The 14,503-nt window shown below is 46.0% G+C and overlaps 1 protein-coding gene across 1 annotated transcript; it reads left to right on the forward strand.

The window, feature by feature from the left end:
- Nucleotides 1-5,827: 5,827 nt before the first annotated feature.
- Nucleotides 5,828-7,713, forward strand: LOC101752724 (UDP-glycosyltransferase 73C6). The gene has a single exon (XM_004951446.3). It carries the CDS (start codon nt 6,034-6,036, stop codon nt 7,516-7,518), a length of 1,485 nt encoding a protein of 494 aa, XP_004951503.1. The 5' UTR covers nt 5,828-6,033; the 3' UTR covers nt 7,519-7,713.
- Nucleotides 7,714-14,503: the final 6,790 nt, after the last annotated feature.

The raw sequence follows: 14,503 nt of genomic DNA on the forward strand, positions 1-14,503 counted from the left end.
TGAAAGAAAAATTCCACATTCCCTTCGTATTATCATCTTGATTACACACTAGTTTCGTATAAGGGCTATCTACAAAAGCCCACCGTACATGATTTGGTTATAGCAGCATCACAACACTTGTTGCAAGTGGCTAAGGAGTTTTTTACCCGGCACATGGGTGGCAGTTTAGTCATCAGATTGAGTGTATTAGCGTGCCTATTTGATTGCGTCTATTTGTAAGGCTGTATGCATCCCCAATATACAGTGGTCAGGAGTATTTCAAGATTTCTATATGAATCTTGATGTAATGATCTTGAAAATCAATAAAACTTCCTTTATCGAAAAAACTCTTACAAACAATAACATCAAGTTTCCCACTTAACTGGATAAGCAGCTATTCAATACTCTCTCCACTCAGATTTTGCAACCTTCATTAGTCACATGTGTCATCTATACATATATGGGCTTACCAGAAGGTTTGGACAGTCTTAAATATAGGGCTGGATACCAAGACGTATCTGACATGGAGACTATGGCGCAGGACGACGTAGTTTACGTGGCAAGACAAGAACTAATCAAGGATTAGGAAAAGTACTCTAACAATAGGAGTAAAACTTGTCTAATCGAATCTGACTAGTATTCTTGTAAATCAACCAACCTGTAACCCTGCCCCCAGCAATATAAGGTGAGGCAGGGACCCCCTCCAAAGCAATTCAATCTAACCAACACACAGGACGTTGGGTATTACGTAATCTAGCGGCCCGAACCTATTTAAATCATGTGTCTGCATTTACCTTCGAGTTCCTAATCTCGACGAGCCCCACTAACCAAAACACTACCTTGGGCACCCCCCTCGGTAGGTTGGGTTTAAACACCGATAGCTGGCGTGTCAGGTAGGGGCTCTCGCCGAGAATTCACTGGTGAACTCGGTGGTCCAAGGCGTCATCAAGCCGATCGTCGCGTTTGAAGCAGGCGCGACGTTCATCTTCGGCTCCTCGGTTTGCATCGCAGACGGCGCTGGAAATTTCCACCGCCACATTGCTTCAGCCCCGAAGAAGAAGCAGCAAACCATGAAGCTTCAGTGTCAAGCTCTGGATGATCTCGTCGAGAATTTCGATGAATTTTCAAATTCTTACTTAGTCAGTGTTGGGAGGACGAGTTCAAGTACAACTTGACTTCTTCCACTAGTCGGATTGACTTTCATGAGCCGACACATAAGCCATCGTGCAAGTCGGACTACCACCTGAATCAATTCCTGTTTGGACTCCACAACATAACCACTATTTATCTGGCGATCCTGTCCAGATAACAATCCACTACGGATACGATCGAGGACCTCGACTACTACTCGAACCCGAACAAGGAGACCCCTTTATTAGCTCCATAGCAGGGTCTGGTGATCACATCAACTCCCCAAGTCAAATTCGTCTACTAGCCCAACATGAAGCCACCTGCTCTCGCCAAGAACGACGATTCACGCCTCATCGCTTACCTCGACACCCTCCCGTAACAGGAGGAAGATCCTCTGTCACCCATCTATGAGGAAGGCGGCACCACGGAGGTCATCACTTCAAGCTCAGGAAACTACTCTCCAGAACGAGAACTCTTTGCTCTCATCACTGGACAAGAGGACGATGAAGAAGAGAAACGGCATAGAAACCCATGGCACAAACGTCACCCAGATGATGTCTCGTAGGATGAGCTCACCGCCAACATTGTCGGAGAAGAGACTGAAGCTCAAAGAACTCAACGACGAGCAAGAAACACCGCAAGAGTAGAGCGCCGCCCGCCGCCTTGCAGCAGACCTACCAATCATGAATCTGGATAATGCCTTTGAAGTAGTTCAAACATGTCACCATCGTACTCCCCTCGCCACCATCGCATCCATTGATCTCATCACCCGCGCAATACCGCAGAACAAGCAAACTAGACAATTGGCTGAACTAGCAGAATGCACGTACGAATAACTCGATTAGCAGAACCCAATATAGTCAGTTCAACGCTCCCCATCCTAGCGTAGTCAACATGGCAGCAGCCATAGAGGCCTTCTGTCCAGACCAAGCCAACTCGGAGGCGCCAGACCAAGCCAAGCTGGAGCAGAGGGTAGTCGAGCGGGACCCTCGGGAGACTGTGGCCACTGTGGGGCTAACTCAGAGCCTGAATGACCAGTAGAAGACCTTCACAACAAAATCAATGCCAGCCGTGACGCTTGTACCATCATTGACGGTCGGCGCCACAAGCGCGAGCAAGAAGTCGAACACCTAGGGGATGATTCTGACGAGTTCCCTGCCTTCTCAAGATATGTGAGGAGGACAATTCTACCTGAAAAATTCAAACCTCCGAGTATCACCAAGTACGATGGCAAGCAAAACCTAGTCCAATGGCTGCGGTGCTACTCGCTGTCAGTACAAGCAACAGGGGGGAACAACGACACCAAGGTCATCTACTTCCCCATCTGCATGGAAGCAGCACCACTCACATGGCTCGAATCATGGATAAGAACTCCATCAACTCGTGGAAGGACCTCAAGGTAGTATTCACCAACAACTACACAGGAGCAATGCAGCGCCCTGGCAACAGGAGCAACTTGTCTCAAATTAGACAACAAGAAGGTGAGACCCTGCGGAGCTACTTACGTCATTTGTTCAATCGACAGGAAGGCCACAATCATGGAAATCACGGAGCGCGAAGTTATAGACTGCTTCCAGAATGGCCTCCACAACTGCCGGATGTTCCAGGACCCGTTAATGTCAAATCTCTCAAGATCATGGTACAGGTGTGGGCAGATGAAGAAGACCGGGAGATCAAAAGGTTTGAGTCCAATCGCAACAAGGGCCAGAAAAATAATAATCAGAACAATGGCCAACACAACAACAAAAACCGCAACGATCACCCTAACAATGACAACCTAAATAACTACTCGGGAGGTCACAACCGCAAGCGAAAGCTAGACAATACTATTGCGGCAATGTCACAATAGTCCAAGAAAGGCAGCGGCAGGAATCAAGACAGGCCCTCATTTAGCGAGCTCCTGAAGAAAAAGTGCCCATGGCACCCGTACCACAAACACTCTGCGATAGATTGTTTAAGTCTACGCAGAGTCATGAAGGAGCTGCCAGAACCATCTGGCACCAAAGACAAGGGCAGGGCCAATGAAGCCGAAGACGATGGTGACAACGGCAAGTCCAGAACCCATCCAACACCATCAACCTCATCTTTGGCGGAACATCAGGTACTGCTACTAAGCTATCCCAGAAGCTCGCCCCCATTGAACCTGCAATACCAACATTCCTCAAATGGTCCGAGGTGCTAATTACCTTCTCCAGGAAGGACCAATGGACTAGTTTCTCAGACCCAGGATGGTATCCCCTCGTCCTGGACCTAGTTGTCGATGACTCCAGACTCGCTAAAGTACTTATCGATGGCAGTAGCGGTCTCAACGTATTGTTCGCTAAGACACTGAAGAAGATGGGCCTTGACATCACTGATACGCTCACCCCCAATGAACTCTTTGTTCTATGGGATCGTCCCGAGCAACGTGGTTGTGCCCCTCGAACAGGTGGTTTTGTCAGTTATCTTTGGGACCAAAGAATACTACCGGACAGAATACATCCGGTTCGAGGTAGCGGACTTCGAAACATCGTACCATGCCATCCTCGAAAGACCAGCATTGGTCAAATTCATGATCATCCCGCACTGCGTGTACTTAGTACTCAAGATGCCGGGATCCAAAGGAGTACCCTCACTGGTAGATACAAACTTACTTGTTTCACTCCAACATCTCAAAGACAACTGTTGATAAGTTTCCAACCCCATGGCAACCGAAGGTTAACAAGGAAATGGATTGGCATGCCTCCAGCTGCTTCACATTTTACTTATATATAGAAAGATGATGACCGGAACACAGAGAGGTCATTCATTTTTTGCCTTGTACTTGAAAAGGCTAACGTACATGTCCATGTCCATGACCTTTGGACCAGCCAGTGTTTATGCACATGAAGCAAGCACAATATATATTCCGCTTGATAGGTACATGTGTCATGTGCTGCTGCGTTCCTTGTCAGGAAGGTTGCATGATGGCAATTTGTTCTTCTCCTGTTTCCCCAAAAGGTTGAAATAATGGATGTGTTTCCTTCAACTGATGGTCGCTGTTCTTCCAGTCTAGCACTAGCATGCACAAGGACTGCGTGACGGCGCCTCAGGTGTTTCTTCATGGAGATTGGAGAAGCGAGCGAGAGCCAAGCGAGTCACTCAGAAATCAGCAAGAACGTGTTTGTTATTCTTTGCCAAGGCTGAAATCTGCATGTATTTCCTTCAACTGGTCACTGTGCAGGAAATTGTGGGAGAAATTGTGGCTAGTCCTAGAAAAAGAATCATGACTATTAATTAGTGCTAGGAAGGCGATTGGCGTCCTTCTTTTCCAGGGTGAGAGATGTGCTATAGTGCTACGAAACTGGTGGCCATTCCAAAATCATGACCAACGGCTCGGAGGAGTCTCGCGGCCAGGTGTTCGAGTTCTCGACTCAGCACGTCAGATTTATTTTAGAATTTAATCCGCGTTATTCTTTCAGTGGTAGGCAACGTGTCCGTTCATAGTGAGGTGGCTGTGGTGACTTTATAAATCTCGAGATCTTCCGGATGGAGATGACTGCATGCATGTATTCATATAGGGGTCCATGTGTATGCGTATAAGTCAGTGACTTTACTGTGTTTCGGGGGAAAAAAATATTGCCATGACTCCCGTAGTATAAAATTGTATTCTGAATCCATTTGTCTATTGAAGGCCAACGCCTAGACAATCTTAACAGTATGGCAATTGACTACCACATCCATGTTTTTTTTACTTGATGCTAGGATGAGAAAGCTTGGCCATTTCTGAGGGATGCAAACTCATGACAATAAGGGTGTTTGCTTCCCCGCCAGAATTTGCCACGCCACATGAGTTTCTGATACTGCTTGGTTGGTGACCAGAGTTAGGCAGTGACAAATTTTTCCTTCACATCTTTTGCCGTGGCTGTGGCGCCCAATTTCCACGCCACACTTGCGGCAACACCACAGGCAGTGGCCAGGAAGCAAACAGCCTCTAAGATCTCTTGTCTTCCCATTGACGACCTAATGTGCTCTCCAATCTGATTCTGCAACCTTATCAATGGTGACATGGATATACTAATTTATTTGTTCCACTCCAATATCTCGAGACGACTGTTGATAACTTTTCAACTCCATGGCAACAGAAGATTAAAGAGGAACTGGATTCGCGTGCTTCTAGCTGCTTCACCTTCTATTTATGCAGAAAGACAATGATTTGAACACAGAGACAGCTCAAAACGCTCATCCAGTTTTTGCCTTATGCTGTACTCCAGCCAGTGTTTATGCACCAGTGCCTCATGTGCTTCTCCTGAGAAGCAAGAGGCAAGAGAATCACCCAAATCCGAACTCTGTGACTGACTAAAAAACTAAAAATTCGCAAATCCAGTACCAACAATATTGGACTCACGCGTGTAAACAATCTTATCATGCCACCTAGTCTATTATGGGAGCGTTTGGTTCCTTTGATTATTTTTAGCACGTGTCACATCGAATGTTTAGACACTAATTAGGAGTATTAAACGTAGACTATTTACAAAACTCATTACATAAGTGGCGGCTAAACGGCGAGACGAATCTATTAAGCCTAATTAATCCATCATTAGCAAATGTTTACTGTAGCAACACATTGTCAAATCATGGACTAATTAGGCTTAATAGATTTGTCTCGTCGTTTAGCCTCCACTTATGTAATAGGTTTTGTAAATAGTCTACGTTTAATACTTCTAATTAGTATCTAAATATTCAATGTGACGGGTGCTAAAAATAAATCAGAATGTGACGGGTACTAAAAATAAGTCAGAGTAACAAACACCCCCTATGTCTCTTGGACCTGAGTGACATCGTAGCAGTTAGCAGGACTGACATCGTAGCAGTTAGCAGGACGACCACGACCAAGACTTAGCAACAATCAGACAAGAGTATCAAACAAGACTTCCATTCAGCCACTCGCCGGGTCTGCCAGTCATGTCCTCGGACAGCGGCTCGGCCGTCGTCGCCGCCGCGGACTCGGCGCCGCACTTCGTGCTGGTGCCGATGATGGCCGCGGGCCACGCCGGCCCGATGTTCGACATGGCCCGGGCCCTGGCACGCCGAGGCGCGCTCGTCACGTTCGTCACCACGCCGCTCAACCTGCCCCGCCTCGGCCGCGTCGCCGGCGAGGACGCGTTCCCGATCCGCTTCCTCCCGCTGCGCTTCCCCTGCGCCGAGGCCGGCCTTCCCGAGGGCTGCGAGAGCCTCGACGCGCTCCCGGGCCTCGGCCTCCTCGGCAACTTCAACCACGCCTGCGCCATGCTACACGCGCCGCTCGTCGCGCGCCTCCGGGACGATGCCGCCGCCGGCTCCGCCCCTCCGGCGAGCTGCGTCATCTCCGACGCCTGCCATCCGTGGACCGGCGGGGTGGCCCGGGAGCTCGGCGTGCCGCGGCTCGCGTTCGACGGGTTCTGCACCTTCTCCTCCTTCTGCATGCGCCAGATGAATGTGCACAGGATCTTCGACGGCGTCGACGACGACACCCGCCCCGTGCGCGTCCCTGGCTTTCCCATCGACGTCGAGATATCCCGGGCGCGGTCGCCGGGGAACTTCACGGGTCCCGGCATGAAGGAGTTCGGCGAGGAGATCATGGCCGAGAGCGCGAGGGCCGACGGCCTGGTGGTCAACAGCTTCGCGGAGCTCGAGCCCCTCTTCGTCGATGCCTACGAGTCGACCATCGGCAAGAAGGTCTGGACCATCGGGCCTCTGTTGCTGATGAGCACCGTGCCGTCGACGGCGTCCGACGAGGACGCGGACGCCGTCCGGTGCGCGAGCTGGCTCGAGTCCAAGAAGCCCCGGTCCGTGGTGTTCGTCAGCTTCGGCAGCCTGGTGCGTTCGTCGCTGCCGCAGCTCGCCGAGATCGCGCAAGGGCTGGAGGCGAGCGACCGTCCGTTCATCTGGGCGGTGAAGCCCGGCGACCTCGCCGGGTTCGAGCGGTGGCTCTCCGACGACGGCTTCGAGACCCGCGTCGGGGAGAGGGGGCTCGTGGTCACGGGCTGGGCGCCGCAGAGGGCGATCCTGTCGCACCCGGCGACGGGCGCCTTCGTGACGCACTGCGGCTGGAACTCCGTGCTGGAGTGCGTCGCGGCGGGGCTGCCGATGGCGACGTGGCCGCACTTCGCGGAGCAGTTCATGAACGAGAAGCTCGTCGTCGACGTGCTGCGGGTCGGGGTGCCCGTCGGCGTCAAGGGCACGGCGCAGTGGGGCGTGGAGGCGGAGGCCGTGGTGGCGACGCGGGACGACGTGGCGAGGGCGGTGGCGGCGGTGTTGGACGGCGGGGAGGAGGGATCCGCGCGGCGGGCGAGGGCCGCGGACCTCGGCAGGAAGGCTCGGGAGGCCGTGGCGCGTGGCGGTTCGTCGGACCGGAACCTGAAGCTTCTCGTGGAACACGTCGAGCACCAGAAGAAATCCACGGCGTGAGAATACTATTGGAGAGTGGAGTAGATTGTTTTTTTAAGAATGGAGCAAATTGGAATACTTTTTTTAAGAAAGGAACAGTTTGGCTTTCTAGGAGTAAAATGACGTTTCCAGGCGTGCTTATTGAAATGGTGTCCAAAACTACGGCATCACATGAGTGATGTGCTTGATATAAAATAGATATACTTTATCGCTTCATGTATACATGTCTACATGATCTATCCGCATGGTCACCCAAACAAATGGATGTGTACCTTGCATTAGTTTTTCTATGTTAACAATCTTAGAAGTTCGTAATTTAGAAACATACAATAGGTTGAAATATTACTTTGATAATGGCAATGGTAGGTAATTTAGATGCAGATGTAGGGGCTACTTGAAGTTATTTTCGATGATGATGAAGGTGTGCAATTTAGATACAAATTTAGGGGTTTTTTAATATTACTTTTAATAACCACATAGTTGGGTAATTTAGATGAATAGTAAGGGATTGATGTAGATTACTTTTATAATGGTAGAGAAGTGTAATTTAGAAATGGAATTAAGATGTTTACTTTATATTATGCCCATGATAGTGGAGGTGGGTAATTTTCATACATTCTTAGAGGCATACTTTGGACTATTTTCATAATGGCCGGTATAGGTATTTCTTAGAAAAACAACATAGATCGATCTAATGGCTATTATTACCAGTGATGAATACAGTCCACCAAATTGATGGCTAAATATTTCTAAACTTTGTAACAATTTTTAGGATTTATCTTTTTTCCTAATGCGTTTTGTGAGGATTAATGTGGAGTTACTTACCTCTAATAGTAAGATTGCTGCAAATGAAGGAGCAGCCTACGTATTAAAAACACGTGATGTCTGTTGGAGAGCACAGTGATGAAGATCTTCAGTAACCACGTACAGATGGGGATTTAGTATTCGGCCATGTGCTGGATTTATTCATGTTAGCTCCACAAAATGTTATTTTGGGTCACCCAACAGTTTAAGGATGTAACAATGGATGAATGGCTTTGTGCATCTTAGTTGATGTGCTATTCACCCTTTCTACAAAATCCAATAGATTGATAGAACCCTTGTTGAGTTGTTGCTCAAATCAAGAGATGAAAGATGGTAGATGGAGCACCTTATCCGAACTCAAAGCGGAAGAGAAGGTTGAGAACTTGAGAATCGAGATTGTGGTGATTCAAAGCGACAGATCTCTGGAAGTGGAGTGCCGTAGCAGGAATGGAGCTGGTCCTGCAGGAGGTTTGAGCAAGCAGTGGCAAATCGAGGGTCAGAGGTGGCTGACACAGCGGGGAGTTCACTATGCGGGAGGCCAAAGGACGCTCGACCGCACCATATTGGCCAGAGCCATCGTCGAGTGGAAACTACGCATACGACATGGGTCGTCCTGCCAATTGCTTCATTTTAGAGTAAGATAATTTCAAGTCTGATGTGAAAAGAATAGCTCGCCAAAGGCATATTGCCTAATTTGACCCTAAAATCAATTGTTTTCATGCCTTTTGAGCCCCATACATTTTGTCACCCCCTTTTCATGCCTTTTTATCTATTTTTTATTGTTCTAACATTTTGTGATGAAATGGAGGGATATAAGATGCGCATCCCCATCTCTAGTAAAATTCATTAATTGTTTGAAAGCATTTTTTATATACCAACATGGGAACGTACACTACTGTGGCCTCTAAGCCCTTCTTTACCATTAAAAAATTTCATTCTTTTTTTCGTAAGATAATTAGCTAACGTGAAAAAAAACTTCCAAAAGGCCTTTTGCCTAGTTGACCCAGAAATCAATTATTTTTCATGCTTTTTGAGCCCCAAAAACTTTGACACCCCTTATCATGCATTTTGTCTTTATTATCTTTTAACTAATTAAGTTGAATTTGGCTATGATATTTTGCGGACGGATATACGATGTGCATCCCCATCTCTAGTAAATTTTATGAATTGTTTGTGATACACTAACAGCAGAAAATACATTATTACAGCCTCTAAACCGTACTTTACCCATGAAAATATCTAAATGGGCTTATGTTCCATTTTCACTGGTCCTAGACAATTTTCGCAAAGAAGAGAAACTTTACCATTTTCAGATGTAGTTCACATAACAAACCGCATGGAAATCCCATTTTCACAAGCAAACTCTTATGTGAACTGCCTGCGAAAATTGTTCTATTTCCACAAGAATCCCATGATGACACGCGTTTTAATCTGTAGCAACTTCTTAGGGGGCATAACCTCATAAATTGAACTGCCCAGTGAAATGGCTAGCGAGTTGTCTGCAAAAACGGTTTTGTAGTAGTATTTGAGGTTGGTTGGCAAACTTTTTACTAATTGCATCTACTAATTAATGTGGACAGTGATTGGTGCTAGTTATCTCTATTCTTGATTTACATCTCGCAAATCTGTAGTAGTTGTGTTACGTTCATCCAAGGTGTGAAAGATCAGGCTATCCTACACCGATGGATTTGATCTCATCTTGGGGCCATATCTTTATCATTTGGTATCAAAAGACAGGTTGATCACGGGGTAGCTGATTCTACTATGAAACCTTTGGAGAAGAGCTGTAGAGTGTCAGTGGCAAACCATTGTAGATAATTTATCGTCATAAATTAATTACCTAAAATACTATTTTACTACATTTTATCAAGTATTTAGGTTAACCCAATGACCGATATGACTTGCATTCCTAAGAACACTCCTGCGTTGCATTCCTAAGAACACTCCTGCCTGTACAAGCTTAAATTGGATCTAGATGTGCTGGATGTAGAGATCAAAGGAATGGCTTACCCCTAAGGGTGCCCATGATTATCATTATATATATAGCCAGGAGCAAGTCCTGGACGTAGGCAGATACAAGGATGTCTCCTAGTAGGAGACAAGGTTTACATAGGAAGGACTCTAAGTCCAGGTTACACACGACATAGGAGACCCAACCTAATACACATACTTCTGCATCCCCACTCAATCTCAACATGCAAAGCCTAGCCACTTGTGAGGTTGAAATTGCGACGAAATTCATGTAACCGATGGACAGGTTGAGCCTTGGTGAAACCATCTGCCACTTGATAAGCGGAAGAAATAATACAAACATCCAACTTCTTTTGGGCGACCCTTTCTCTAACAAAGTGATAATCAACCTTAATATGCTTGGTTTGCGCATGAAAAACCGGATTGGCGGACAAACATGTAGCACTGTTATCACACCATAAGACAGGCACCTTAGGCTGTTGAACACCCAACACATCAAGAAGGGATTGTACCCAAATAACTTCAGCAGTTGCATTAGCAAGAGCTTTATACTCAGCCTCAGTACTTGACCTAGAGATCGTAGCTTGTTTCTTAGCATGCCACGAAACAAGATTAGGGCCCAAGAAGATAGCAAAACCACCAATAGACTTCCTATCATCAGAACAGTCAGCCCAATCGGCATCAGAAAAAGCACTAACCATTGTTAAGGAGGATCGAACCATCTTGAGCCCATAGTCAATTGTGCCACTAACATAACGGAGAATTCTCTTAGCAGCGGTGTAATGAACTGTGGTAGGATTCTTCAAATACTGACAAAATTTGTTGACAGCAAATGCTAGATCTAGACGGGTGAGTGTTAAGTACTGTAAACCCCCAACAAGACTACGATATCTAGTAGCCAGTTCTGCACCCAGAGGTTCACCAATATCTGGACGGACGAGTGTTAAGTACTGTAAACCACCAACAAGACTACAATATCTAGTAGCTAGTTCTGCACCAAGAGGTTCACCAATATCGAGCAAGCTTTTCCGAAACAACTAGCGGAGTAGAAGTAGCTATACAATCTTTCAATCCAGCTCGAAGGATCAGTTCCTTAGCATATTTACACTGAGTTAACAATAATTCACCCGAAGGAGATGTGGACACCTCAATACCGAGAAAATAATGTAGAGGACAAAGATCCTTCAAAACAAAATCGTCTCAAATATTGTGTAAAAGTCTGGTAATAGCCACATCACTTGAACTAACAACAATAATATCATTGGCATATACCAAAAAATATATAGTAACACCACCTTGTTTGAAAAAGAACAAAGAGGTATCAGCCTTGCTATCTTGAAAACCGAGAGCTTGTAATTTATTGCTCAACCGAGAATACCAAGCACACGGAGCTTGCTTTAAACCATAGAGGGACTTGTCAAGCTTGCAAACATGATGCAGAAAATTATGATCTTGATACCCAGGTGGTTGTCACATATAGACATCTTCCTCTAGAACACCATGTAAGAACACATTCTGAACATCTAGTTGTCGAACACTCAAATTATTGGACACAGCGAGAGAAAGAACAAGGCGAATAGTGGCAGCCTTGAGAACCGGACTAAACGTATCCTTATAATCCAAGCCATAGCGTTGTTTAAAACCCTTAGCAACAAGTCGAGCTTTGTAATGATCAATAGTCCCATCAGGATGTTGCTTTACTTTATATACCCATTTGCAATCGATCACATTCTGCCTTGGCGCAGGAGAAACTAGATGCCATGTACCATTACGTTGAAGAGTAGCAAATTCAGCATCCATAGCTAACCTCCAAGAATAAGAGGCAAGTGCATCATGTAAAGATGTAGGCTCCTGGACTTCAATAAATAAGCCATACCGCACAGACCCATCAGTGTAAATCTGAGGCTTTCGAATATTGTCCTGAAGCCATGTCCATGGACGAAGAGGAGAAGTACGCACAGGACCATGAACTGGACATGCAGGATCAGGAGGCAGCGGGGGAAGACACCTCACACTGGGTTCAGCGACAGACGTAGCCGGCAGAGAAGATCCTGCAGCAACCACATCCGATCCTTGTGACCCAGCAGGCAGACCACCCAACGGCGCAGAAGATCCTAATGCTCGATACAGACAGCAGGAGCTGGAGCATGTATTGTCGAGTGCAAAGGGGCTGGCGAACTGGGATTGGTTACCTCAGGATCGGACGAGGGAGTAGCGACATTTGGCGAAATACCAGCGACAGCCGAATCAGCCTGAGCTGAGACCCGATCAGCATTAGAGTTTGTGCCTAAATCACCTCCGAGAGCCAAGCCAACACCGTCCAAAAGCCTAGAAGGGAAAGGCGATGAGCCTGTAGCATCCAAAACAGGAAAGACCAATATTTGCTGCCGCGGCCGGAGAGTACCTGCATCCAAATTAGAAGACACCGAACGTGGCTCGGGTGCAACATCAGAAACATCAGTAGAAACAGAATTCATAGTCCCATCATGATTGGTTAAAGATTTTGGTAAAGAAGAATTTCTTGTCGAAGACGAGTTCCGACATTGGGATGAAGTTGAGAAAACGGAAAAATACCCTCATCAAACACAACATCATAAGATATATAAACGCGCCTAGAGGAAATATCTAAGCACTTATAGCCTTTATGTAGGGCACCATATCCAAGAAAAGTACACTATTTGGAACCGAACTCAAGTTTATGTTTATTATAGGGATGAAGATTTGACCAATACGCACACCTAAAAACCTGAAGGAAAGAATAATTGATCTATTCATGAAATAATTGTTGCAACGGAGTGGAAAAATCAAGGACACGAGATGGAATACAATTAATAAGATAAGTTGCAGTAAAAAAGGTTTCATCCCAAAATTTGAGAGGCATGGATGCTTGAGCTAATAAGGAGAGGCCTACCTCAACAATATGCCTATGTTTGCGTTTAGCTGACCCGTTTTGTTGATGAGCATGAGGACAGGATACATGATGCACAATACCAATTTCTTGGAAGAAAGAATTTAATTTTTGATATTCACCACCCCAATCAATTTGCATAGTCAAAATTTTGCGATCGAAAAGATGCTCAACAAGTTGTTGAAATTTGAGAAATACATGAACACTTCAGAACGGTTTTTAAGGAGAAAAATCCTTGTAAACTTACTAAAATCATCAATAAAGCTTACATAGTATTGGTAATTTGGAGCAGGACCCCACACATCAGAAAAGACAAGCTGTAAAGGAAAAGTAGAGACACTATGAGACCTAGGATAAGGTAATTGATGACTCTTAGCCTCTTGACACGAGTCACAAATGGAGTCATTAGACTCATGATGAAAATACAACTTATTTTCTTCTAAGACACGATTCACAATGGCAGAAGAGGGGTGTCCTAATCTATAATGCTGCCGAGAAGCTGAGGGCGCCAAGACATGATGCACTTGAGAGATATGCGGCAAAGGATAAAGTCCATCACGACATCTACTGTGGAAAAGGGGGTTCTTCGTGGCCATGTCCTTAACACAGAAAGAAGGGTGAAATTCAAGAAAGACCTCATTATCAGATGTAAATTGATGAATGGAAATCAAATTCTTTTGTGAGGAAGGAACATGAAGGATATTGTTAAAGACATAATCATGGGTTGGGGTATGAAAAGAGGTTTTACCAACATGACCGATGTGCATACCTTTGCCATTGGTGCCATGTATCTGATCTGGACTAGTGTAGTGCTCCTTGGTGATAAGTTTATCTAGCTCATTGGTGATATGATCAGTAGATCCGGAGTCGAAGTATCAATTTGTATCAATTCCACATGAAGGGACTACTGATGATGCTAACTTCTGCGGAGCCGGTTTGATTGGCCAAGAGCCTCCATCATGCGGCGGGACAAACTTTTTGTTGAACCTATACCAGCAATCATGAACAGTATGGCCATAACGCTCACATAGTTGACACCATGGCCCGTCATCAGATTCAGAAGAAAAACTAGGAGAAGGGCTAGCAACCAGCGGATGTATGCGAAGGACCAGAAGAAAAAACACGCCATGGACCAGAGCCTTGACCGCGACCACGAGGACCACGGCCGCGACCACGAGAAGCAGAACTTGCTGAGGAATAAAACCGGCCCTCATCAGTACGTTGCTAGATCAAACGAGCTTCATAGGATAGCAACTGAGCATATAAATTGCTGAGAGATAATGATTCTTTGATCGACACCGAGGATACGAACGGATTATATTC

This window comes from Setaria italica, chromosome I (genome assembly GCF_000263155.2).
Source record: "Setaria italica strain Yugu1 chromosome I, Setaria_italica_v2.0, whole genome shotgun sequence".
NCBI classification, from domain to species: domain Eukaryota; kingdom Viridiplantae; phylum Streptophyta; class Magnoliopsida; order Poales; family Poaceae; genus Setaria; species Setaria italica.

Bases quoted from the DNA above. Each gene is read 5' to 3' on its own strand.
- LOC101752724 (XM_004951446.3), top strand. From the start codon at position 6,034: ATGTCCTCGGACAGCGGCTCGGCCGTCGTCGCCGCCGCGGACTCGGCG.